Consider the following 24,928-nt stretch of genomic DNA (forward strand, 5'->3'; position numbering starts at 1 on the left):
AATGGTTTTAAGTTGAGGATGAATTTAGTTTGGACATCAGGGGGCAATTCTTTACCCAGAGAGTGGTGAGGTACTGGAACAGGCTGCCCAGAGAGGTTGTGGGTGCCCCGTCCTTGGAGGTGTTCAAGGGCAGGTTGGACGGGGCCCTGGGCAGCCTGGTTTAGCATTAAACATGGAGGTTGGTAGCCCTGCGTGTGGCAGGGGATTGGAGATTGATGATCCTTGAGGTCCCTTCCAACCCTGTCCGTTCTGTGATTGCTATGTAGAGGTAGCATTCATACTTGGTCACAATTTGCAACTATTTAAAAATCATGTAGCTGTTTGTTATACCTACTATACATGTTTTTGCATTTGGGAAGATGTGGCTCCATCAGTGAAGGCACTGCTTAAATAATAATGCAGAAATGAAAACAGCGCAGTGTGTCAGCTGTCATCTCATGTAAGGTGCTGCCCATACATATGATTTGAAGTGTCAAATAATAAAGTCTATGTACAACTCTTTCAGGATGGCTTTAGATTGGGCTAAGCACTTTGGACAAACAGAGGTGGTTGACCTGTTGGAATCTTACAGGTAAGCTATGGCGGCTTCGCTAAAACAGTTGTTTAATATAGTACGTAAACATCTGTGTCTCCCACCTTTTAATCAGAACAGTTTAATTTTATATGCTCTAAAATATGACCTAAACAACAAGATTGGGAGCTGGAACATTTTGGAAGCATATTTAAAAAAAAAAAGAAAAGTTTAGCATTGTAGTGATTTTTTTTTTTTGTTTGTTTTTTTTTTTTTTTAAAGCAACTCCTATGATAAATATGGTAAACAAACTTCTTTCTGTCATTAGCATTTGTTGTCCCACGTCATCGTAGTTGGAATTTCCATTCCTAGATGAAATGAGTCATCGTAACATACATAAATACGTAGGTCACTTTGAAAGTTATGCCTCCTACTTCCATGGAAATGACAACAGATACGAAGAGCAAATGACACTACTTGGTAGTGCAAGTTCTCAGCTACACAGTTCTATTTTTTCAACACCATTAGCTGATTTGCATGGATGAGCTGATCAAGTGCTCTTCATTTTGAGGTATGGCAGCTGTGCTGGTTTTTTCACATCACTGTAACCACTGCTGAAATGCACCTGCCTCTGCCTCACTTTACTAACACCCACTGTCTGGTCTCCTCAAATGTTCAGCGAGCTGTGAGGAAGACTCTGTTTTCCTCATGGAGTAATTCAACAACACAGCCTTGCATAAAGCGCCGTTTGGTCAGGTTTCCCCTCTGGTGCCATCTGTTACATAGAAGACTGTAAGGGAATATTGGCAGTAAGGTTCAACCTCTGCTGCCAACATCTGCTTCTGACCCTGCCCAGTGCAAGAAAATAGGGGGTGTTACTTTAGGAGCAGCCTTCATGTGTGGAGGAGATACTGATTCTGTACCATGTTTCCAAAGTAAGCATCTGAAATGAAAATAGTGCTTTTCTATGATGTTTTATTCTGTGTTGTTGATGCGTTATATACCTACATAAAATGAACATTGTATGCAAGTACCATACAGCCAGAACACTAAGGAGCTGATGGTAGGGAAGTGTTTGGAAAATACTCTTTTTAAATGTCTTTCCCTTAGCAGATGAAAAAAAAAAAGTGAAATGTTAAAAAGAAAGACATATGTATAGTTCTTCTCAGGTTTGCTTATGCTTATGTTTTGATGAAATGTAGGAAAGTTAATGCTAACAGCTGAAGTTCACCTACTCTGCAGGGTAGTGCTCAAGTCAGTAATATTGTGGACATGCGGTTCTGCTGCAGTGTAGACTTAAAAATTGGTTCCATGTAATCTTCTGAGTCTTGATCTGAGGTTGAATTGATGGGTGAATGCAAGCCCGAAGGAAGCAACTGTATATGTATATTTGTATGTTCTAGTGCTTCAATGGAATTTGGAAATCTGGATGAAAGTTCTCTGGTCCAAGCAAATGGTAATGACCTTGGAACAGAGGACAGAGAGTTGTTGAAAGCTTATCATCACAGTTTTAATGATGAGAAGGTGGATTTCGACCTGATCATGCACTTACTTTACAACATCTGCAATAGTTCTGATGGGGGTAGGTATACATACACAGTCTCATGTTATTGCTGTGGATTCAACTTCCGAATGAGTCATTTTGTCAGTAATACCAAATAGGGAAGACCTTCTGGGTAGCAGCATGCATGGCACTAACTGGTATTTTTATATATTTTAGGTGAGTGTCTGGTTTAATGTTGTAAATGGATTCTCTCTTTTAGGAGCAGTTTTAATATTTCTTCCTGGGTACGATGAGATAGTTAGCTTGAGAGACCGAATTATTTTTGATGACAAGAGATTTGTTGATAATGCGCACAGGTAAAACTTCTAGTTTCAATGCTTGTCTCTAGTTTTTTCTTTCTTTAAATATACTTACAGACTACTCTTTGTTTTGCATTAGATACCAAGTATTCACACTTCATTCAAATATGCAAACTTTGGATCAGAAGAATGTGCTTAAAACTCCGCCTTCTGGCATCCGCAAAATAGCAAGTATCAGATGACTTCTTCAGATACTGATCTCCATAGTCTTTGCTTTTACAGTTACTGTTATGTTTTTCTGCCTGCAGATTCTTTCTACTAATGTTGCAGAAACCAGTATCACAGTCAGTGATGTTGTATTTGTTATTGATTCGGGAAAGATGAAGGAGGTATGACTGGGGGGAAGTAAACTTCCTAAGATTGTTTTAAAATAATAATACTAAGCTGTGATTTTTGGAGAAGTAGTGCTTTTTTATTAGCAGTCTAAAAACCTGGTGTGTGTAAAGTAACAGAACTCGCTGAAGTTTTGACATCCCTTTTGTTTATAACAAATCCTAAAGATGCAAGAAAGTTGCCTTCTGACAGCCAGCTGCTTAAAACCCCTGAAAAAGCTACTGCTAATTAGACAAGTAACTTGTCACTTCTGTGTACATTTTAAGGAAAGTCCATTAGTGTAGACCTTCATCCTCCTGGAAGTTAGAGAATACTGGGAGTTCCCTTTGTTGTTTTAATTGTATCTGAATGAAGTGTAATCGAATGTTAAGTTTTCAAATGTTTATGATATATTGAATGCCCCTTACTGGTTACTTGTGAAATAAACATAGGTAACATAATTAAAGTACAGTTTGAGGCTCAGTGTATGGAGTAGATTTCGTGGGATATACACGCTGTAGATCAACCAAGTTCTTATATTAATACAAGTATTTTGTGTTTCTGCACGAAATGCAGGAAAACTAGGACATAATTTCCAGGTGAGGAAATGAGCAAAATTTCACTGTGCATAATAGCGTATTTTTGCTTTCTGTTATGGTGCAAAGCACAACTCATCATTTCTTGACTTAACCTAGAAAGTTTTCGATTTAGAAAACTGTAGCCCAAAGATGTTGTGAAAGAGGTGGCGTAAATTCACCTACAACAAAGTACTTTGGAATGTCACTGTGTGCCAGAAGGCAGTGGTGCTTAGTATCGGTTTGAGGCGAACATTGTTGTCAGTGTAAGCCATTAGTAATTCTTCTTTCATGTACCCTAGTAAATCTTGATTTTATTTCCTTGTTTTTCTTTTTTAGAAGTCTTTTGATGCTCTGAGTTGTGTTACAATGTTAAGAACTGTGTGGATTTCAAAAGCCAGCGCTATCCAGAGAAGAGGGAGGTAATAAATATTTGTACGTATTTTTATCTTGCAAGCATCCGCTGCCCTGTACACCGAGAATAAAGTAGTGAATGTAAGAGGAGCAGTGCTGGATAACAGTGTTATTCAGGTCCGATGTAGTGTTTGACAGTGGCCAGTATTAATTCTCTGCAAAAAAAGCAGGGGTCAGCATATACTTCCTTAGAGTAATTTCCTGATAGAAATGTGACTTGGAATTTCCCAAAGCTTTACAGTAGGTTCGTTTTTCTTCCGTGGAGGAATTTGTTCTCCTTTCACCTCGGTACTGCCAGCGCCCACTGGGCCCTATGGATTTTACATAACTTACTTTACTGTGGGAAAAGGAAGGCCTGTTACAAGTTTTCCATACTGCTTCATCACTCTATTAGAAGAAACATTGAACAGTAATTCCTACATTCCTTTGTCAAATAAATTCCCACTTCTGTTCTTCCCAGTGCTGGGTGAGGGCTAAGTGCAACAGTGGGTCCTGGGGGGCTGTATTTGCTGCTACAGCATTGGTATTAGTCTGCTGGAATTTCGTTCTGCGTGTGTTTGCTGTTTGTCCCCTCTCTCATTTGTTCAGCCCTTGTTCTACTTCTTACTCTGGGCTGACTCCTGGTTCTTTGGGGCATGTTGAAGGGTTTTGCCAGAGGAAGAAATGAAGATATTCCTTAAAGCAAAAACAATGTGATTCAGATTGACCTTGGACTTGCAAAACAAACAAAAAAACCCAAGCAACCAAAGAAACAAAAAACAACAAAACACTTTGGATGCTCAGGGAGCACTTGCTTAACTTATTTTTTGTTTTTCTAAATGTGTTGGGGTAAAATCACAATAGATTTCTGTCGTATCAAAAGTGGTTCATGTTCTAGAAGTCTCTTGCTTCGCATTTGGCTAAATGACAACTTTATCTTTCTGTTACATATGCTTGTACACTTCTGTTCCGTATCTGTGGGATGTTTTTGCATGTATATGTATGTTTTATGGGGGAATTCATTGTTTTTTGTGATTTTTTGCATTTCGCCTTTAGTTTAAAAGATGTTACAATTAATAGCTTGCCATATTTTATGTTCAAGAGCTGGGCGCTGTCGGCCTGGAGTCTGCTTCCATCTCTTCAGCAAGCTCCGATTTCAGAATATGTTGGAATTTCAGACTCCGGAACTTCGAAGAATGCCGCTTCAGGCATGTGTTCTCTTATAACTTACAACTTCAGTGTAGTTATTAGTGTCTAGCCATGTTATCAGTCACAGTAGGAGTTCTTTTGTGTAATCTTAACTTTGAATTTTTAACTTGTAGGAGCTTTGTCTACACACAAAACTACTGGCTCCAGTGAATTGCCCAGTTGTTGACTTTCTCATGAAAGCTCCTGATCCTCCACCAGCTTTAATTGTGAGGAACGCCATACAAATGCTCAAGGTCAGCATAGGTACAGATCTAGATGGAATCGTATTTGCTTCTGTGCTTTTGGTGTGGCAACATCTGTTACTGAGTTTTGTGTTTCTTGAGACTCTTTAGTTACTTAAGGATGCTTTGTGTTTTTGTTCTGTTTTCATTTTTGTGATGTTTTCATGTTAAGGGAAAAGAATGCTTAAGAACGTGGTCTCAAACTTCACACAGAGTTTGGCGTACGTTCTTAGTAGTCAGAGCAAGTCTATTTAATGCCTTGTATTCACATCTTTTCTGTTTTCACTGTATATTATTTTTGTCTGTGCTCTTCTCTGCCCCACCCCCCCCTTACTGTTTTATTATCAGAAAATAGATGCCATGGATGTTTGGGAAGACCTCACTGAACTTGGTTATCATCTTGCCGAATTACCTGTAGAGCCACACCTTGGTAAAATGGTGCTGTGTGCTGTTGTTTTGAAGTGCCTGGATCCCATTCTCACCATTGCTTGCACTCTTGCGTATCGAGAGCCTTTTGTTCTACCTATGGTGGCCTCTCAAAAGCGTGCAGCTATGCTGTGCAGAAAACGTTTAGCTGCAGGAACATTCAGTGACCATATGGTGCTCCTCAGGGCTTTCCAGGTATTGTTTCATCTTCAGAAAGGGTACCAATAATAGCATATGTACAAAAGTAAATGATATAACATTGGATGTGAAATGATTGACTAGAGGGAGTCCTTAGAGAGTGAAGGTTCTTCTTGTGTAGCAGATTTACTGTCTTGAACTAATTAACAATGTTGTAAGGAAACATTGTATTCAGCTGTTCAGTTTTATATTTTTTAACCTAAGTTTCAACCATTACCATTTTGACAGGATAGAAAACAATATAGAGATAGAGAGATGTAGGAGATAGATTAAGTTAATGTAGAGAATTGGGTAAACAAAATTTAGTAATTGACTAGAGAAATGGTTTAATACATTTCAGTTTCAGAATTGTTTTTGGCCTCTTTTTATTAACATATGTCACTGTATTTAAGTGCATTTTCTTATTTCCAAATTTGTCTATAGATTTGTTCAGCTAAAAAATACTCTTTGTAGGCATGGCAGAAGGCACGAAGTGATGGCTGGGAGAGGGTCTTCTGTGAAAAAAACTTTCTTTCTCACGCTACAATGGAAATCATCGTAGGCATGAGAACAGAGTTACTTGGTCAGCTTAGAGCTTCAGGTAAGTAGCTCAGATTTTTCTTAACATAGTTTTTGAATTCAGTCTAGTACAAGTGTATATAGATTGTGACAAGAATAGAATTCACTGATTTTGTTTTCCGTTCCTAATGTGAAATGGACATGTACTTTCTGAGTGTGGTGAAGATGCTGGAGTGAGGAACTGTAGCTGATAACAGAATTAGATGCTAACCTAAGTGAAAATGCCCTCATATGTCCTCATTTCACTAGTTTTCGTAAGAAATCTGGTATGACTCGTGTGTGAAATGTTGCCTTGAATTTTTATGTCCTATTAATTTATTTCTGTAAGAATGAATTACGTTTTGTGTTAGCATGAAACATCAAGAAGTATTTCTGGTATTTTTTTTCTTGGTGCTGTTAAAATTGGCATTCTGAAAAATGCAGCAAATGCATAGTTTATTTCACCTTTGTCTCGAATTCCTTTTCAGAAACAGAAATGTGATTAAGCAATCCAGTGTAATTTCTGTGTCCTCTTCAGGTTTTGTCAGAGCCAGAGGAGGTGCTGATATTAGAGATGTTAATGCTAACTCTGAAAACTGGGCTGTGGTTAAAGCTGCCTTAGTGGCTGGGATGTACCCCAATCTTGTGCATGTGGACAGGGAAAACCTGGTTTTGACAGGCCCAGAAGAGAAGAAAGTGCGATTTCATCCTACGTCTGTTCTTAGCCAGGCTCAGTATAAAAAGGTAATAAATATTACTCTTGTTTTTATGAACTGCAGGTTCAAAAATATTCTGTCAAAGTTAAGGAAGTTTTAGAAACGTGCCTCTAAATTCGTCAGTACTTTAAAGAAGCCTGCATGTGCCTGTTTTTAGACACTGTGTTTTTAAGAAATGCTTTTCCTGCCGGGATGATAAAATAAAGCACTGTCTTAAGAGCACTGTTTTTTCACCAGAACTTAACTCACTTAATCCTTCTATTGGGACAAGATAATATGGCATATAAAAAAAACCAAACAGCCTTCTTAGGAACCTGTTCTGGAGATACAGTAATCTCTGCTGATAGTAGCAAGACGTTCTGCTCTGAAACTCAAATTTCTAGATACATGGAGAAACAAGGTTTAGCTTCAGAGATGTTTGAATGTTCTTCTGAAGTGTGGTTGAGTTTTTCTGTGTGTATCTGTTCACATATTTGTATGTTTAAAATACTAAATGTGTTTAAACTTATTTTAATTACAAATGGAAGTTAAAACAGCCTAGTCTCTCGGTTGCTCTTGTGCAGATTCCGCCATCAAATGGGCAAGCTGCAGCTGTTCAGGCACTCCCTACTGACTGGCTTATATATGATGAAATGACAAGAGCTCGCAGGATAGCAAATATCAGATGTTGTTCAGTTGTAACACCTGTCACTGTGGCACTCTTCTCTGGACCAGCTAGGTTACCACATAATGCTTTGGAAGAGCCTTTGTCCTTTCGAGGTATATGGGGTTTTGGATTTGGCAAGTTTCAATTGGATATACAGCAGTATGTGACATAGAAGGCTTCTTTCACAAGAATATGCAATACATGTGTGAGTGAATTCTTAAAGCTACAAAGCCACGGTACCTGTAGCTGTTGAAGACTAGTTTTCTGGTTCTGTAAGTAGTGCCTCAGGCACAGGCAAGTAATCTTCTAAATGTGTATGATTTCTCAAAGAACATAGAGTGCTACATCTTTCTAATCTTTATTATACTATCAGAAGTAACCACCATCTTGGCCTTATATGCTGCTGTAGGTAAAGATTATGAAACATATGACAAGGATTGGGATCTATATTCTTAGTCTACGGTGATTTTTTTTTCTTGGGGTTCTCCTTAAAGGGCTGATTTCTTTGCAGATGCTAATTGATTATAAACAGCAATTACCCTGTTACGCTTTCTTTCTGTTACTGGTCATCCGTTCTGAAAAATTACTTTTTAATCAAATATTGTTTCGTCTTCCCCATCTTTCTAACTTGAGTTGTAACTGATTGCTTAGACACGTTCTACCTGTTCAGGTGAAGTCTCAGGCATCCCTCATACAATGCTATTGAAGAATGACCTCAGGAGATCTCCTTCTCTTCCTGCTGTAATACTTACGAAAACATACCGTATTAAACCACTTATGTCTCTAGTGGACAGAAGCAGGTTTGCTTTCATTTGTCTGAGATTAGTTAACCAGAAGAAATGTTGAACTCAGGCATTATTAAGTCCCAGATAATATTTGAATAATTACTTGTAAGTTACCCTGATCTGCGAACAGTTCAGCATCATGTTGTGTTATGAGTAGTAGAGAAGTAGATTTACAGAACATCTTCCTGTAAGATTTGAAGGTTTATGATGTAAATGGGGGGGAAATTATGGAATGCTGCTGCTTAGGGAAGCAGTGGAGCAAGACCTTCAGATTTGTCCCACAGGTTGTTTGGAGGCCTCCTTCAAGAAGGTAATATGTCTAGAAGCCCAGCTGAAGTGCCTCTGTACCAATGTATACAGTGTTGAATAAGCAGGAGGAATTGGAAATGGCGGTGCAATGGTAAAACTGTGATCTCACTGCTATCACAGAAACACGATGGGATAACTCGTGTAACTGGAATACTATGATTGAGGGCTCTAAGCTTTTCACAAAGGAAAGACCAAGTAGGACAGATGAGTTTCCCTCTATTGTTAAGAAGTGGCTAGACTGTGAAGAGCTGCCTCTGAGAAGCAGTAGTAACAAGTTTGAGAGCTTGTGGGTTACAATGAGGGACTCGTCCAGTAAAGAAGGTTTGGTGGTTGGGGTCTGTTACAGGCCACATCTGATCACGGAGAGCCTGCTGACAAGGCTTTTTCACTTCGGCCTTGAGGCGTTGTGCTCACAGGCTGTCATCCTGGTGGATTGAACCACCCAGATACCTGCTGGGAAGCAACTCAGCCAAACTGCACGTGATTCGGGAGATTCCTGGGGTCCATTGATGATAAGCTTCTGGTTCCAGGTGTTGGATAGAGCCACCAGAGGGGAAATGTTTCTGGGCCTGGTGCTCAACAGTGTAGAAGAGATGATTAAAGAGGTTAAGATTGGAGGCAGCCTGGGTTGCAGTGACAGTGCCCTGGTCAAGTTTGTGACCTTGAGGAATGTGGGCCTGGCAAAGTGCACACCCTCGTGGAAGGAGATGTTAAGGCCTATGTGAGATGAGGAGATAAAGTGAGACAGACAGCACAGCTTCACGAAGGGCAGATCATGCCTAAGCATTCTGATGGCCTTCTGTGATGGAATGACTACTTCAGTTGTCCTTCCAGTGTCCACCAGTGTAGTCTACCTGGACTTGAGCAAGGCCTTTGCACAGCATGATGAGGAGGGGCCTCTTCTCCCAGGCGATGAACAGGACCCGGGGAAATGGTTCCAAGTTGTACCAGAGGAGGTTTTGCTTGGAATTAGGAAAACCTTTTTCTCTCAGAGGGTGGTCAGGCACTGGAATGGCTGCCCAGGGAGGTGGTGGAGTCGCCGTCCCTGGCAGTGTTCAAGAGGCGCCTGGATGAGGAGCTGCGAGATGTGGTTTAGTGCTTGTGGTAGCAGTGGTAATGAGAAGACAGTTGGACTAGATGATCTTATGGATCGTTTCCAACCTTGTGATTCTGTGCTTCTATGATTTTGAGATTCCTAGAAATCCTTGTTGGAGCCTGTTGTGTATCATTATGATCCACTTAAATCCACATAGCATCAGTTGCATGAGGGGACCCTCCCTCTGAACATCCAGCCCCATACGGGCAGTAAGGGTGCCAAAAGGTGCTGTGCTTTGCTACCAACCACATCCAAAGCAGCTCTGAACCCTTCATGTTCAGCTTAAGAAAACTTGATTTTCATAATTAGCAAATCTGCCACTGTTTTAATTCCTGAAGTTAATTTACCAGAAATGCTGACGGTGGGTGAGTAGGACCACTGCTTCCGTGATTTGCATAGGCTTTGGTGTAGTGGGTTAACAGGGTGGATCTAGACTTGATGTGAAATGGTATTGGCCTCCTTATAAACCCTAAGAGGGTGGATGCACCCAGTGGTATAAATCTACACTTTCCCAAGATAAGTGAAGTAACAAGCTTTAGAACAAGCCTTTGTGAACTGTGTCTGTGGTAGTTGTCCCTAGATTGTAGAAGATGCTAGTAGTCACTCTGTTTCTGCTCTGTTTTTCTTGCTCTCCTCCTCTTCCCTCAACAGTACTTAAAATTTAGGTGGTAAATATACTAGCAGAAGTTGGTCTGGTCAGCTGTGGAGGCAGGACCAACATGGGCTTTAACTTCAAGGTAGCATTAAGCCTTTGTTCCACCTCAACAGGACTTGTTTGAGATGTTGGAAATGGCAGTAGTGTGCACAGAGAACACTTTGATGTGGTAGTGCTTAGTTTGATGTAAGGTGTAAAATTCTGAGAATACTTTACAGCTTTCTTATGTGGTATTTCTGTAGCAACCAGTATTGATTGTTCTGTTAGAAAGGACAGCCAGAATGGTTATATTAAATTACTTAAATTCATACGTATGAATAGAACAGATTAATATCCTTAAATTGTAGTTAGGTAGTCCTGAAGTCTCACAAATTATAATATAGCTAGTAATGAAATAAGGCATGCAAATGATATTATGAAATGTCTGTTGTCAGCATTGGCACTGAAAATTGTGATGTACACACTTTCTTCCTCCGCAGACCATTTGATAGTTTGAGCCAGTTTATTTAAACTAAATAGCAATTTAGAAACAATATAGCAGAATATTTGTATTGCTTGTAGCTGGAAAATGCATTTCAAAGGTTAGCAGTTATGTTCTGCTTTTAATGACAATTAGCAAGAAGAAATGAAGTACAAAGAAATTTTCGTTTATTTTTTTCATTTAAGTTTGATGGTATTGGAGTAGAAGTTCATCTATTTTGCCATCTGTTCCCTTGAACTTGTATTTGAGTATAAAGAAGAGACAGTTTTAATCTTTCTTGTAATAGCCATGGAGCAAGACCCTTAAAGAATAGTTTTTTAATAGAAATCAAGAATTACTTCTAGAAGTGAGACTCCATTGTAGTAGTATGTATGTATAGAAATAGACATTTATAATTATTTAGGTCTGCTGCTTTCCTAGGAAATAAAGCCTACAGCAGTGTGTGATTTTTGCAAAGATCTTCAAGCCAGAAGTTTGTGTTATAACCTTCATCAATATCAAGAAATGGTTTTGTGGCTTGAGTCATGAATGTGGGTGCGTACGTAACAGGACCTCAGGAGTTCTGGGTACTGGAGTTCTGCTGAAGCAAATGCAGGCGAGCAGACTTGTTGCTGAGATGTATTTGCAGCAAATAAATGTAATTTTAAAATATTTTTAATTTAGAAGGAAAACTGTTATTTCATGCATTATGCTGTGAATAGTGCACATCTGATGACGATTGTATGGAAATTGAATGCTGGTTTTATATCTGTTTGATTCAGGAAATAGGGTAGCTAATGATGACAGCGATAGTGGGATGGAGGACGAAAGATCCAATGTGGCACTACTGAAGCTGGATGAATGGCTCCATTTCAAATTGGACTCTGAAGTAAGTAATGTTCAGAGAAGCTCTGAATACTTTAGAAGGTGGAGTTGTGACTGGGTTATGAAACATTCACCATTCAGATGCGGTAGTAATGCTATCTTGCAAAAGAGTTCAGAACAGTTTTTAGATAATATGGAAGTTAAATTCTGGTCTTCTAAAATATATTGTCATTTGAATTATTATGCATAAGACAATGATCTCCCTTAGAAATTAAGCTCTTCCTTCAGAATCGTGTAATACTTTCTTTTCTCCCTGTCAGTCTGTATTCCTACAGCATAAAAGTGAAAGTGAAAAATAAGTTCTGTAAGTTTACTGTATAACTTTGACTTTCTGGCAGAGCTGATTGAAATGGAAAGTTCTAGTAATGACCTTGAAGCACCTTTTTTCTTCCATTTATAGGAACTGAGTAGCTTTCTTTAAATCTTTTTCCTGCTTTACTGGTGGTTGAGTATTGCCCTTTGGCCTGCACTCTGTTCATCATAGAATACCAGATGCTGCCTGATAAGAGAGTGTATACCTGTGTAATCTAACGTTCATTAGTGTTTAACAGTTTGTGTTCATGACAGGTTGCTGGTTTGCTGATGCAACTCAAACTCAAGTGGCATAGCTTACTTCTGCGCCGAATGAGAGCTCCTTCTAAACCTTGGTCTCAAGCTGATGAAATAACTATAAGAACAATTGTATCTGTTTTAAGTACTGAAGAACAGTTTGCGGGATTGCTGCAGCCTTCAGGAGTTGGTCAGAGGCCAAGGCCTGTTTCTTACAATGAACTTCCTTCAGCACCTACCTGGAGGTCAGCCAGCACCTCAGCAGAAAATGAATTATCTGATGATTCCTCTAATGCTGAAAAGTAAGCTTCTGAAAACCTACAGTTAAAAGAACCCTGTTTTCTACAAAAGCTCCAGTTGTATTTTAGCTAGGCATTAAAAAGGGGGAAAAAAAAAAAAAAAAAAAGGAAATATGGAAGAATTGGTGTTTTCCTGTATTGCTTTGTAGCTGTGATTTCACTGATAAAAGTTCCGTGTGTGTGCCTGCTGTATGACAGTACAGGTAAGAGCGTTCCTGAATTGTGATCTCAGAGAGATCACAGTAAGTAAAAGTAGTAGCAGAAAGTTTAGCATTCTAGACTGATGTGTGATGAGCAGTATGCATTTCTTAGATTTGAAGTGTTTGATATAGTTTGTAATTTCTGTAATGCATGTAGCTATGTGATACACTACTGTGTATACCTTAGTATTTCTGTGATTGCTGGCCAAACCCTTGTATATTAACACCATTTGGTACCAACCTCTACGTTTAGAGTTCTGAGGAAGTCTGCACATCCAGCATTTCATCAGCCAAGGAGATACAAAGACAAAAATATTTTGTCTTCCAAACGAACATCAGATGAGAAGTCAGATCAGTCATCAGTGAAATCTCCAGGCAGCAGTTCCTGTCCTAGCCCACGTGCTAGTCCTTCTGCAATGTCTGGAAAGGTAGCATTCATAAATTACCCACTTTGATATCCACTCTGAATTTCAGAAATAAATTCACTGGTAACTTTCAATAGTGCTGTGCATTACATGGATAAATTAAGATCTTTGTGTTTTGATTTTTAACAGCTGCATAGCACTTTTTTTTCTTGCAGCTTTCAACCTAGACTAAATATCCTCATTATGCTAGTTAGATACAGTTAAAATATTGTTTGTACACTGCTGAAGTCAAGTCTATGCGAAATAGGAAATCAGAGGTAAAGCTATCCAAAGTAGAAGAGCTGTTCTAAAGCTGTATATAATAAGCTGAGAAGGTGTTCTAGATTCTTCTTCTGAGCTAGTACGTAATACAGATCTGAAGAATTATGTAGTAATTCTGAATGCATTGTTTTTGCTTTGATTTCTGCCTCCTTCTGTTTCTGTAGTAGCAGATACCAAGATACTGATTCTCTTCTTTTTCATTTTGTTACCCGCCTTATTTTTGCTCCTTTAATTTGTTTTTCTTGTACTGTTTTCTCTTTGAACGGCAAACACTTCAACAAAGCGTGTGGTTCATGTTGAGGCTGCTGCAGTAATTCTCCCAGTATGTTTCAGTAGTCAACCAAAGTGACAGTAAACCAATCACTAAGAAGTAAACCTATTCTAAACCTGTAGGCATTGACACAGTGGCATTGGAGGGCTTAGGAATGTTGAAGTCTATCAGTTTTAAAATTTAGTCACTGTGGAAGAGAATGGGTGATTCCTGAAGTACTTGAGGCCACAGTTGAGCAGGATTAATTTCTAGAAGGACACCAGGTGTGTCAAATATCAAAGCGTTTCAGTTAATCACTAGGCTACTGAGTCGTCTTCTTTCTTGCTTGTTTGCTCCTTCTCATGAATAGTTGCTTTGAAAGGAGCTTCGAAGTGTAAAATAGAGCTGAAATGCATTTAAAAGGCAATCCATACAGAATGCATTTAAAAGGCAATCCATGCAGAACAAACTCAGCAGTTCTGTGTTTGTAATAGAGTCTGGGGGTGGAGAGCAGGAATACAGTGAAAAGATTTGTCCTTATCTTGTAAAGGTTGAAAACTAAAAGTTCATCATAAGTGAATTTTTCTGGGGTTCCAAAACTTCACCAAGACTTATGTCTGCTAGTTTGGTACTTTATAATGAGAAGCAGCAATCTGCAAAACCTTGATATTTCTCAACAGAAAGGTGTACAGTCTGTTACGCCAAGTAATGAACAAAAGCCAAACGGAGCTTTTTGGGAGAGCAGCTTGGTCTACTTTATTTTCTGTTCAAGGATCTGGCTGCTTTCAGGTGAATTCTTCCTTAGTCCTTACTTAATACCAATTATGAGGGGAGTGCAGCAGATGACTCCAGTGTGAAGATTTTTACTTAGGGTTTTTGACTTTCTAGTCAGTAAAGTGTAAAAGCAAATGAATGTGATGGCTAAGAAGAGTGTTCTTCATTCTTCTCTGTAATGTGCCTTCTCAGGTAACTTACCTTATTGCTCAAATAGTGAAGACTGAATTGCATTCAGGCATCTGTCAGGTTGTTTGTAATGAGTTAGCTACATTAATCCATGAAAAAGAAACCAAGGAAAAAGCTGAAGGATTGCTACAGTTACCTTTGCAGTCAAAAGCTAACATTGTAAATGAATAAGCAGCTACAGTGCATTGGCAGTTCTGAGAGACTGATAAGTGACTCACAGTAGGACAGACTTGGATGAAATCTCTCATGCCTTAGCAGTGATTTCTAAAACCTAGAAGACTAGGAAGTTGTATTACGATTCTTGAGCAGCTTTGTCTTGCCTTCACAAATGTTTAGGTCAGAGGATTGGTCTTCATGACCTCTGAAGAGTATGCAGTAATATTTTGTTTGTTGAATTCTAGTTTAGAGAGAGACTTGTCAGCATAGAACCTGATTGGAAGTTAAGGACCTGGTGTGGTTGAGTGAATCTGTGTATCAGCTGCATTGCAAAAAGGGCTAAACTGAACTTTCCCCGTTCGGTTTGCAAAAGCCTAATATATCTTTTTCACACAAAACTGTTCATAAAAGCTAGTCTAATGAACAAGCCTAAGTGAATGCAGCTTTCATAGTGATGGCATGTAATGATTTGGCAAAAGCAGATGTACTGTTGGAAAGGCATGTTGGCGTGTTATTTGGTAGTGAAAATGATCTGCTGTGTTGGTGCTCTCCTCCAGAAAGGAAATGGAAAGAAAGAGATGCTGAAATCTGGAGTGTTGGTGGTTGATGTTGCCTTACCTCCATTTTTCACATTTTTCACGTCCATGAGAATTTGAAATTTACATTGCAGTTAATGTTTTATTGCATCAAGTCTCTCTTTTTTAAAAAATTTCCATTCCATCCACTAATTTCCACTGAAGTCTGTCTTGAGCTAAATCTGTTTCAACTGCGTGTCTGGTGATTTAATGCTGGTAGATAAGGAGGGTCAGGCAGAGATCAGCAAGGGAAACTCAGTGCACACAAATGCATGTGTCCCAATGGGATGCACCCATGAGTTCAAAGGGAGCTGGAAACAGTGATTGCCCAGCCACTCTGTCATCTTTGAGAGGTATTGGAAAATGGGGAAGGTGTCTGTGGAATGGAAGCAAGCCACGGTCAGTTCATCTTCAAAAAGGGGAAAGGAGAAGGAGCTGGGAAACTCCAGGCCTGTCACCTTGACCTCTGTACCAGGGAACGTCGTGGAATAGATCATCTTGAGTACAGTCACACAGCATATGCAGGACAAGCAGGGGATCAGGCCTAGTCAGCATGGGTTCCTGAAAGGCAAGTCCCACTTGACCGTCCTCATCAGGAGGCCTGTGGACGTAGCCTGCTTAGACGTGCGTAAAGCCTTGGACCTGTTTGTCACAGTATTCTCTTGGAGAAGACAGCAGGCCATGGCTTGAACAGGTACACTGTCTAAAAACGTGGCTGGATGGCTGGGCCCAGCTCATGGAGGTGGATGGAGTTGAATCCTCCTGGTTACTAGTGGTGTTTTGCAGGCGTCAGCATTGGACCTGGCCTTGCCTAATGTCTTTGATGATTTGGGTGAGGGATTGAGTAACACCTGGGTGAGTTTGCAGATGACACCAGGTTGGGAGAAAATGTTGATGTGCCTGGGTGCAGGAAAGCACTACAGAGGGATCCGGATGGGCTGGATCAATGGGCTTAGGCCAGCTGTATGGCCTTGTAACCAGATGCAGTGCAAGTCCTGCATTTTGGTTACATTTGGACTCCTTGGTTCAAGGAACTTTTAGAGAGTATCCAATGGATGGCCACAGAGATGATGAGGGGCCTGGAGCATTTCTTGCATGAGGTAAGACTGAGAGACCTGAGATACCAACCTGGAAAAGATGAAAAGGGATTTTATTAGTGCTTAAAAATATCTGAAGGGTGGACATCAAGTAGATGGAGGCCAGGCTCTTATTTTTGGTGGCCAGTGACTGGGCAAGGGGTGATGGGCACAAGCTGGAACACAAAGTTCCATCTGAACGTGAGAAAGAACTTCACTCTTAGGATTGACAGAGCATTGGAATGAGCTGTTCAGAGAAGTTGTGTCGACTTCTCTGGAGGTGTTTGAGACTAGCGTGGATACTTTCCTGTGTAACATCTCTAGGGAACCTGCTTTAGGAGAAGGGTTGGACTAAATGATCCCCTGAGGTCCCTCGCAGCCTCTGTGAATCTGATTTGTGGGCCTTTCCTGGGCTGCATAGAGCTTCGGTTCTATGTGTGGAGCGCCTCCTCCCCTTCTCTTGCACAGGTCTCAGGGCCTGCAGGGCTGCTTCTCTCCCATTTATCACTCCTCTCTTAGCTGCTGTTGTGCAGTCGTTTTCCCTCTCTTAACTCGGATCCTCTCAGAGCACAGCTGGTGTCTCCTGTGGCTCAGCTCCGGCAGCAGCGTATCCCTTTTGGTGCAGTTGGAGCTGGTTCTGCTCTCACATGGGACACTGCTTAATTCTGCTTGCAGAAGCTTCCATGCAGAGACCCCTGCTACCAAAACCTTGCCACGTGAATCCAATTCAGTGTCTTCAAACAGTAGTGCGTGCTGCTAACTCAGGAGTCCAGGGAGAGTACAGCACTATGACTTGCAGAAGAGATGCCAGAAGTGGTAGATGAGCTGGATGTGATTCGTTGTTGTAGGTTTGATTTTTTTGTTTTTGGAGGAAGGAGACAAGTAGGGGAAGAAATCTTCTTGTTTGTTTCCTTCTTTATACTCTCTGAATGTTTGTCTTTTTTGTAATTTATTCGTGGTTCTTTGGAGAAAAAGAAAACCAAAGCAACTCTGACTTCTGTGTTTGACAAACAGCTACCTTGTATTAATTCTGTGTGAAAATTTAACAGAAGATGGGAATGAAGATGCAACAACATCTACAACTCAACAGAAGAGCTAATGGACTGTTATGTAATACAGTGTTATTGTTGATGTTTTTATGACATTTAAAATTTGCTGGGTCTTTCAGTGTAATCCCAAGTGACTGATAGACTTTGCTCGTGGTCAGATTTCAGAGAGCATCTTTGAAGAGGAAAAAAGAAAGATACTTTTGATTTTTTCCAGATTAAACATTTTTATACATCCAGCTGCTTGAGGGATATAGTGAGATCACCCTAAAACTAATTAGAATGTTTAGTCTTCAGTGCAATCATTATTTAATTCCACAGTCTAAAACTGTGTTTTTCCTTTTGTGTTTCAGTTTTTGTTCCAGAGATTTGCTAGGATGTCTTTAGAGATACAGGCTTGGGGAGGAATGGCTGGAAAGCTGCCTGATGGAAAGGGACCTTGGTGTACCGCTGGACAGTGAGCTGAATGTGAGCCACCTGTGCCCTGGTGGCCAAGAAGGCCGATGGCATCCTGGCCTGTATGAGAAATGGTGTGGTGAGCAGGAGTAGGGAAGTCGTCCTGCCCCTGTGCTCAGCACTGGTGAGGCCCCACCTCGAGTACTGTGTTCAGTTTTGGCATCTCAGCACAGAAAGGACATGGAGGTGCTGGAGCAGGTCCAAAGAAGAGCAGCAAGGCTTGTGAAGGGCTTGGAGAATATGGCCTGTGAGGAGAGACTGGAGGAGCTGGGGCTGTTTACTCTGGGGAAAAGGAGGCTGAGAGGAGACCTTACTGCTCTCTTGCAATATCTGAAAGGTGACTGCAGCGAAAGTGGGGTTGGTGTCTTCTCACTGGTGACAGGAGACAGGCTGAGGGGAAATGGCCTCAAGTTGTGCCAGTGGAGGTTTAAGTGGATATGAAGAAAAACTTGTTTACAGGAAGGGTTGTGAAGCACTGGAATAGGCTCCAGGGAGGTGGTTGTGTCACCATGCAGGAATGTATTCAAGAACCGTTTGGATGTGGTGCTCAGGGACATGATTTAGCAGAAGGTTGTTAGAGTGATATGGTTGGACTTGATGATCTTGAAGGTCTTTTCCAACCTGATCAATTGATTCTGTGATTCTATGGCCAATAGTTCTTCAGACCGAAAGAGTCTTAAGGATCTTTACACAACTGTTCTCTATTTATGGCCGTGGTTCTACAAAGAGGCAACCTATCACTTGTTTGCACTTTACTGAATTAAGCTTAGAATAGAGAGAATAATAATCTTTGTTTTTAGAAAGGCACAGGATATGTGGTTGAGATGTTCTTGTGTGTAGTGGTGGTCTGTTCAGTGAGAATTGTCTTCTTAAAAAATGGTGTCTTACTGTGGATGGAAAGAAAGCTTGAACCAACTGGGCTGATGTTTTGTCTTCTTTCAGCCCCATTTAAAACAGACAAAATCTTGTGCAGGGGGGTTCCAATGTATGTCTCAACAGCAAAGAGAATGAGTTCTTCCAGAGAAACTGAAAGTAATCGCCTTTATCTGTCGTGTTCCAGGTAGTTTAATACAGAACAGACTTGTCTAATTCTCTGCTTATTTCTAGGAGCTGGACCCGCAAATTGGAGAGCAGTTGCTCCAGCTCTGGGATCATCCTACTTCAGCAGGAAAAAGCTCAACTGACAACGTAAAGTAATAAAATAGCAGTAGGTATTTCTTGTATTATTTGCTTTTTGTGATAGAGGAAAAGCTATCTATGTGCAATTGAGCTTGACAGCATTTGTCCTTGCAGCTGTTAAGAAATAAGAGAAGGTAATGTTTGCTAACTGCTTGCTTTTTTTTCCAGCCCTGGGTGTCCAAAATTACTTAAAGCCAGAAATGTGCCTCCAGTAAGAAGATGAGGAAGAAGATGGTGCAACAAGGCCTGAAAGTGTTAGTGATGCTGTGCAGCTGGCACTTGAAGAGTAAAAGGAAATAAAGTGGACTGTAATATTTTTCATGTATTAACAAAAATCTTAACGTTGTTCACCCGCCTGATTTCAAGTGAATTATTTTTTTCTCAAGTAAAATATTTAGTGTGTAGGTGATTTTCAGAAATAGGGTTAAATTAAGAACAAAATCTGCCATTGTGCTTACTGAGTTTTAAATGGCACAGCAAGTACAGTTTGACCTGTTGAAGTACACAGTTACGTTCAAAGCTTTTTCAGCATGAGTGGTGAAGAAACCAGTGTAATAATTGGTCTTGTGGGTTGTTGAAATTGAACAAATTTCCTTTACTAAAATGAATGAAAGATTTCCTTAAGAATTAGTTGACGTTGCATGTGAGAAATCAATATGTATTCACACAAACAATTGAGCAGCTGGAGAATATAGAAGTTCTCTGAAATATGTAAATCAAAGGGAGCGTGAGACTCCTCTGAGAGTTGTCTTGTTTGATGTCTGCTCCCAGTTTGTAGTTTTACACCTTGTTAAAGATGAGCGTAGTTTACTAAGTCTCAGTTGCGTGGTAATGGGTGAAAGTCTGTAGGGCCCCACTGTGGGCATTCTTAGGAGGGGATTTGGGTTCATTAAAGAAATAACTGCCTGCACAGCTTTCTTTGATTACCGAGTTTCTCTTTACAGGTTAAGTTCTTGCTTTGTAAGATTAGTGTCAATTCACTCTATTTGCTGTCAGCACGATGTTTGTGGTTGATGTTAAAATAAACACAGAGCGTTTTCTGCCTCTGAGCCTGCTCTTTTGGTGTTGATGTCTACTGAGGTGTTCCTACAGAGTACAGAATGCTCCATTCATTGTTGCGTGCTGTGTAGTGTCTGCTATGCATACCCAATTGGTATTGACTTCACAGGTCTGCTTGGATGCTGGTAAAGCTGGTATTGCCTGACAGGGTGTTTCTGGAGAGCACGTATGCAATGAAGGTGTAAGTCTGTTGTCATGTTCTCCAGTACTGCTGGGCTGTAGCATGCAAAACAACGTGGACTTGTATTGCCTTGTACAGTATTTTGGAGTCCTGTGCACGGGAGGGTTAGAACTGGATGGGTAGCAGGAGTGGGATGTGACTGGTCAACAGGCTGAGAGTGGTGCTGCTGTGGTGTGACAATAGAAATGACAGTCTGTCTGTGGAGTCTTGACATTTGTCTGGAAGTCACTAGTGCAGACGAAGCTGTTTTCTTCTTCCTGCCTGCCTGATAACCATGGTCATGCAGGTCTTCATATGCACAGGTATTGGAAGTGGCCCAGTCTTAGAGGATCACTGCACTTCCCTGTCTGTAGGATATAGGTGATCTTACGACTCCTCTGTATTTATTCCTGTATCGTTATTCAGAGAGCATTACTTATCCCTAAAGATTTTGGTCTAGTAGATGTTACTGTAATCCTTGGTACTTGGCAAGGCTGCCTTGAAAGTGTTGCAGTCCCAGCCTACAGTGAAGGTATTTTTTGGTTGGTTTGCTTTTCCCACTTAGCACCCTTTGTTGTGGGTTCCCTTGTTGTTGTATTGTGTTGATACATGTAAGAAATTTCTTCAACCGTCAGCTAAATGGAGAAGTAGGAATTTACAGCTGTTTTTCTGAGCTATAGGCATGGTTGATCATATCATCTTTCCTTACTCAATAATTACCATTTAGAAGAGATACAAGTTAAATTGTAGAGAAGTTGGTAATTATTTCATTCCCAAATGAAATTGGAGCTCAAGGAAGACCATACCAGAGATGAATAAATGGTTAGAGAGCAAAGCTTGGGAACTTGTCGTGAAGCAGCTGAAGCCTTGAAAAGTCCTCTGTGTGCAGATACTGGCACTAATTTTTAAAAAAGGTTGCTTCTGATCTCCATAATTGTGAACTGAGCACTCTGTAATTGTGAGCATGTCACAGAGTTGTAGGGATTGGAAAGGACCCCTGGAGATGATCCAATCCCACCCCCTGCTAAAGCAGGTTCCCTGCAGCAGGTTGCATGGTGAGGTGTGGAGATATTCTTGAGTATCTCCAGAGAAGGAGATGACACAGCCACTTTAGATGGCCTGCTCCAGTGCTCTGTCACTCTCAGTGTAGAGAAGCTCATCTCTGTGTTAGTATGGAACTTCCTCTGTTCTAGTTTGTGTCCGTTACCCCTTGTTCTTTTCAGTGGTGTGCAGTGATGGAACATGTATGTATATGTTCAAATAGATATATTTGAATTGTAAAATATCAGGAACATGTGGAATTCATTAGCATAATAAAAAGCTTGGAACTGAAAGTGTCTAAGTATTTGATAGGGTACCGAGATAAACAATTATGCATCAACAGGTGAACAGCTTGCAGGAATATCTTATGGACATCTTGTTTCCATTCCTCTCAATTGGCTTACCTAGGTGCAGCTTCTCTAACAACTGGAAGGCTCACCTTCTCTTTGTATTCAAAATCCAAATTTACATTTTTATAGCATGTTTACAGCATCTGACACATCTTGCAGTAACTGATGTTTTGAACCGTTGTAGCACACTAATTGCTAAAGATGATTCACTATAGAGAATTACCAGGGCTATATTTTTAATAGTGATTTATTTCCTAATTGCTGAAGTTGTTGTTTCTCTCATAGCACCCAGTACAATAGACGTGCCGACAGGAAGTAAGGCAAAGTCTGCAGTTGTTTGCCATCTCATCTCCAGGTTCTCAGAGAAATCAGTCAGTTTTGCTCTTGTTATTGACCTAGTGACAAGAACGAGGAGAGAATGAAAGATGCACAACTGGAGACGTCTGGAAATGCTGAAATGTGTGGGTGTTGTTTCTGTGTGCTGTACTCAAATCAAGAAATAAATCCAAAGCTTTTAGAAACATTTCTTGTGCGTAACTGGAAGGAAACTGTGGAAGTTTCCTTCAGGATCTAATGCTGTAGCACGGATAATTTTCCTAGCTTATAGTATGCATTATGTTTGAAGAAATCATTCCTTGTAGCAAAATTGCAGGTCCAGGTTTGAGCTGGTTAGTGGATAGAAACTGCAAGTGAAAGGAACTGTGATCTGCCCCAAATGACAAGACTGGGTGTGGGGAAATCACTTGTGCTGAGAGCTGACCTGAAACTGTGAGACGCGGGCCTGGTAGCGTTGATGAGTTTGAGATCCATGGCCAGGAGTGTAAAGGTGCTTGCTAAGCTGTATGCAAGTGAAGGATTGATTGTGGTGTGCTGTCTTTCAGGACAAAAGCCATGAAAAAAGCCAGGGCTGTCACGTTGTCTGGGTGGTCACTGTTATCTCTGACAGTCTGGAGGATGTGTAGGTTATACACTATTATTTTATATATTTTTTTATGTTATAGGCTTGGGGGTGAGTGGCTTGATGAGTGTGAAGAAGAGAAGGACCTGGGGGTGTTGGTTGATGGTCAGCTGAACTTGAGGCGACAGTGTGCTCAGGTGGACAAGAGGGCCGACGGCATCCTGGCCTGCATTAGAAACAGTGTGGCCAGCAGGAGCAGGGAGGTGACACCCTCCAAGCTGCAAGAGCACATTGCTGGCTTGTGTTCCATTTTCCACCCGCCAGCACCTGCAGGTCATTCTCTACAGAGCTGCTCTCAAGGAGTTCTTCTCCCAGTCGGCACACATATCTGGGATTCCTCCGACCAAGTGCCAAACCTTGCACTTTGCTGTGTTGAACCTCTCTAGGTTCACATGGGCCCACCTTTTGAGTTCGCTGATGTCCTTCCGGCTGGAATCCCTTCCTTCTGATGCGTCAGCAGCACTGATGTATCAGCTTGATGTCACTGGCAAAGTTGCTGAGGGTGCCCTCGAGGCCATGGTCAGTGTAATTGGTGAAGATGCTGAAGAGTATGATGAAGGGTATGATTTGGTTGTTTGTTTTCTAAGAAATAGATTGCAATATAAAGAAGTGCATCAAGTGCCCAGAAATGTTGATTTTGAGTTTTTTAGAAAGTGTATCCATTTCAATTGTTTATAAATAGCTTAGACAGACTGAATACATCTTCTGCAGCTTTTTCAAATTAAAGCATGCCTTACAAGCATTGGATCTTTATTGTTCTAGAATTTGGAGAGTTCCTTGGCTTGGGTTGGCACGTTATTTGTTTAATGTTGCACAATCGTACGATGGAACTATATAGTGCCTAATATGATGAGCAGTGCTTCAGCAGGAGACTCACAAAATGTCCATTTTGTATGTCATTGAATTTTTTAATTCATTAACATGTAGCAGTTGTTTGAAACCTAGAGTTCCAGGTCATGTTGGTAGTCACCTCCAGCAGTTCAGTGACGCTGCTTTTTTAAGCATTTGAGTTTGCCCTAGGTTGCAGTTACAGGGCAGCTGACTGTGATATTTCAGGGCTGTGCTCTAGAGATCACACAGCTGAAATTGCCCAGGGAATATTGAGCTGTCCTGTCACTGCTTCTGGGATATGGTTGTCCTTTACACTTTTCCATTTTACCTTGTCAATACATGGCAGAAATGGGCTTCAGTTATATTTATGCCATCAGTTGTGCCATAAAAATGTACATTTCATGGATCATGAGCAAGAAAAGGAAGAAAAGAAGCCAGTGTTTAGAACTGAGAAGATTTTTTTTTTTTCAGAGAACAGTCACTTTAAGCAAGGGTATTATTTGCATGTGGAGCTGCATCTGTGCTGTTTGATGAAATGTAAACTTGACAGCACTTTCATTATGTACCACAAATGTCCGTGACTCCAATTTTTAACTACTCTCCGACGGAGGCTTTAAAGCTTTGTGTATGTTATCTTTTGTCTTCTTGCGTTTTAAAGATGTTTCTACTTGTGTGAACTTATGGTGTCATTTTTGATACTATTTTTCTGTGTAAGATATTCCTCTTTTACTTTCAGTGTGTAAGGTTTAAATGTAGGTCTGCATAACCAAATGTTACGTGTTAACGTGTTCTCACCCATCTAAGCGGCTGAGTGCCTGCCTTGTCTAAGCTTTTTGTGTACGAACCCTGACATTGTTGTCTCCTGCTGTTAAGTAGTGAGTTAGCAGTTTACAGCTCTGGAACTCCCGAATGCAAAATCAAAGAAGGTTTTGTATTTCTGCCTGAATGCTTATCATTTTAAGCTCGTGTTACCAACTTCTTTATTTCCTTGTCCGTAATTGTATATTCTGGTAGGTTTCGTTTCATCACCTTTATGATGTGTGTCGGAAAATGCAATACATAAGCACTTGCTTTGCCCCATCTGTAGCTCTTGAGTGAGATTCTGACTGAGCTTTGTGAGCTGTACCAAAAACTCCCCAACTCTCATATTAGAGAGCAGCCGGAATTCTCAAATCCTGTGTCGTGCCATTTGAGAACAAAAAATTTGATGGTAGGTTGTCAGAGATCAGGCAGCATTATGAACATGTGAGCAGGTGCGTTTGTGTACACAGAACGCCACTGAATGCGTTGTAGCAAA

General features: G+C 40.6%; 1 protein-coding gene across 15 annotated transcripts in view; it reads left to right on the top strand.

The window, feature by feature from the left end:
- The window catches only part of LOC125687107 (3'-5' RNA helicase YTHDC2-like), a 146,962-nt gene that overhangs the window by 17,308 nt on the left and 104,726 nt on the right, over positions 1-24,928 (top strand). For 3 of the 15 annotated variants that reach the window (XR_007373967.1, XR_007373974.1, XR_007373973.1), the window contains 17 exons: positions 506-571; positions 1,915-2,093; positions 2,275-2,371; positions 2,454-2,541; positions 2,623-2,703; positions 3,601-3,683; positions 4,757-4,862; positions 4,977-5,096; positions 5,433-5,705; positions 6,162-6,288; positions 6,784-6,989; positions 7,525-7,720; positions 11,695-11,801; positions 12,365-12,648; positions 13,099-13,273; positions 17,951-19,260; positions 19,401-20,281. The exons of 1 other annotated variant lie outside the window; for it this stretch is intronic. Coding sequence is in view for 4 of the 14 variants with exons in the window: in XM_048931920.1 (XP_048787877.1) it covers positions 506-571; positions 1,915-2,093; positions 2,275-2,371; positions 2,454-2,541; positions 2,623-2,703; positions 3,601-3,683; positions 4,757-4,862; positions 4,977-5,096; positions 5,433-5,705; positions 6,162-6,288; positions 6,784-6,989; positions 7,525-7,720; positions 11,695-11,801; positions 12,365-12,648; positions 13,099-13,273; positions 19,161-19,250 (2,278 nt within the window). In the remaining 10 variants the exon portion in view is untranslated. Of the gene's footprint in view, positions 1-505; positions 572-1,914; positions 2,094-2,274; positions 2,372-2,453; positions 2,542-2,622; positions 2,704-3,600; positions 3,684-4,756; positions 4,863-4,976; positions 5,097-5,432; positions 5,706-6,161; positions 6,289-6,783; positions 6,990-7,524; positions 7,721-11,694; positions 11,802-12,348; positions 12,649-13,098; positions 13,274-17,950; positions 19,349-19,400; positions 20,282-24,928 lie in introns of those variants that run through there. 11 more of the 15 variants (XR_007373969.1, XR_007373970.1, XM_048931920.1 and 8 more) reach the window with 11 other exon arrangements.

The sequence above is a fragment of the Lagopus muta genome, chromosome Z (assembly GCF_023343835.1).
Source record: "Lagopus muta isolate bLagMut1 chromosome Z, bLagMut1 primary, whole genome shotgun sequence".
Lineage (NCBI taxonomy): Eukaryota > Metazoa > Chordata > Aves > Galliformes > Phasianidae > Lagopus > Lagopus muta.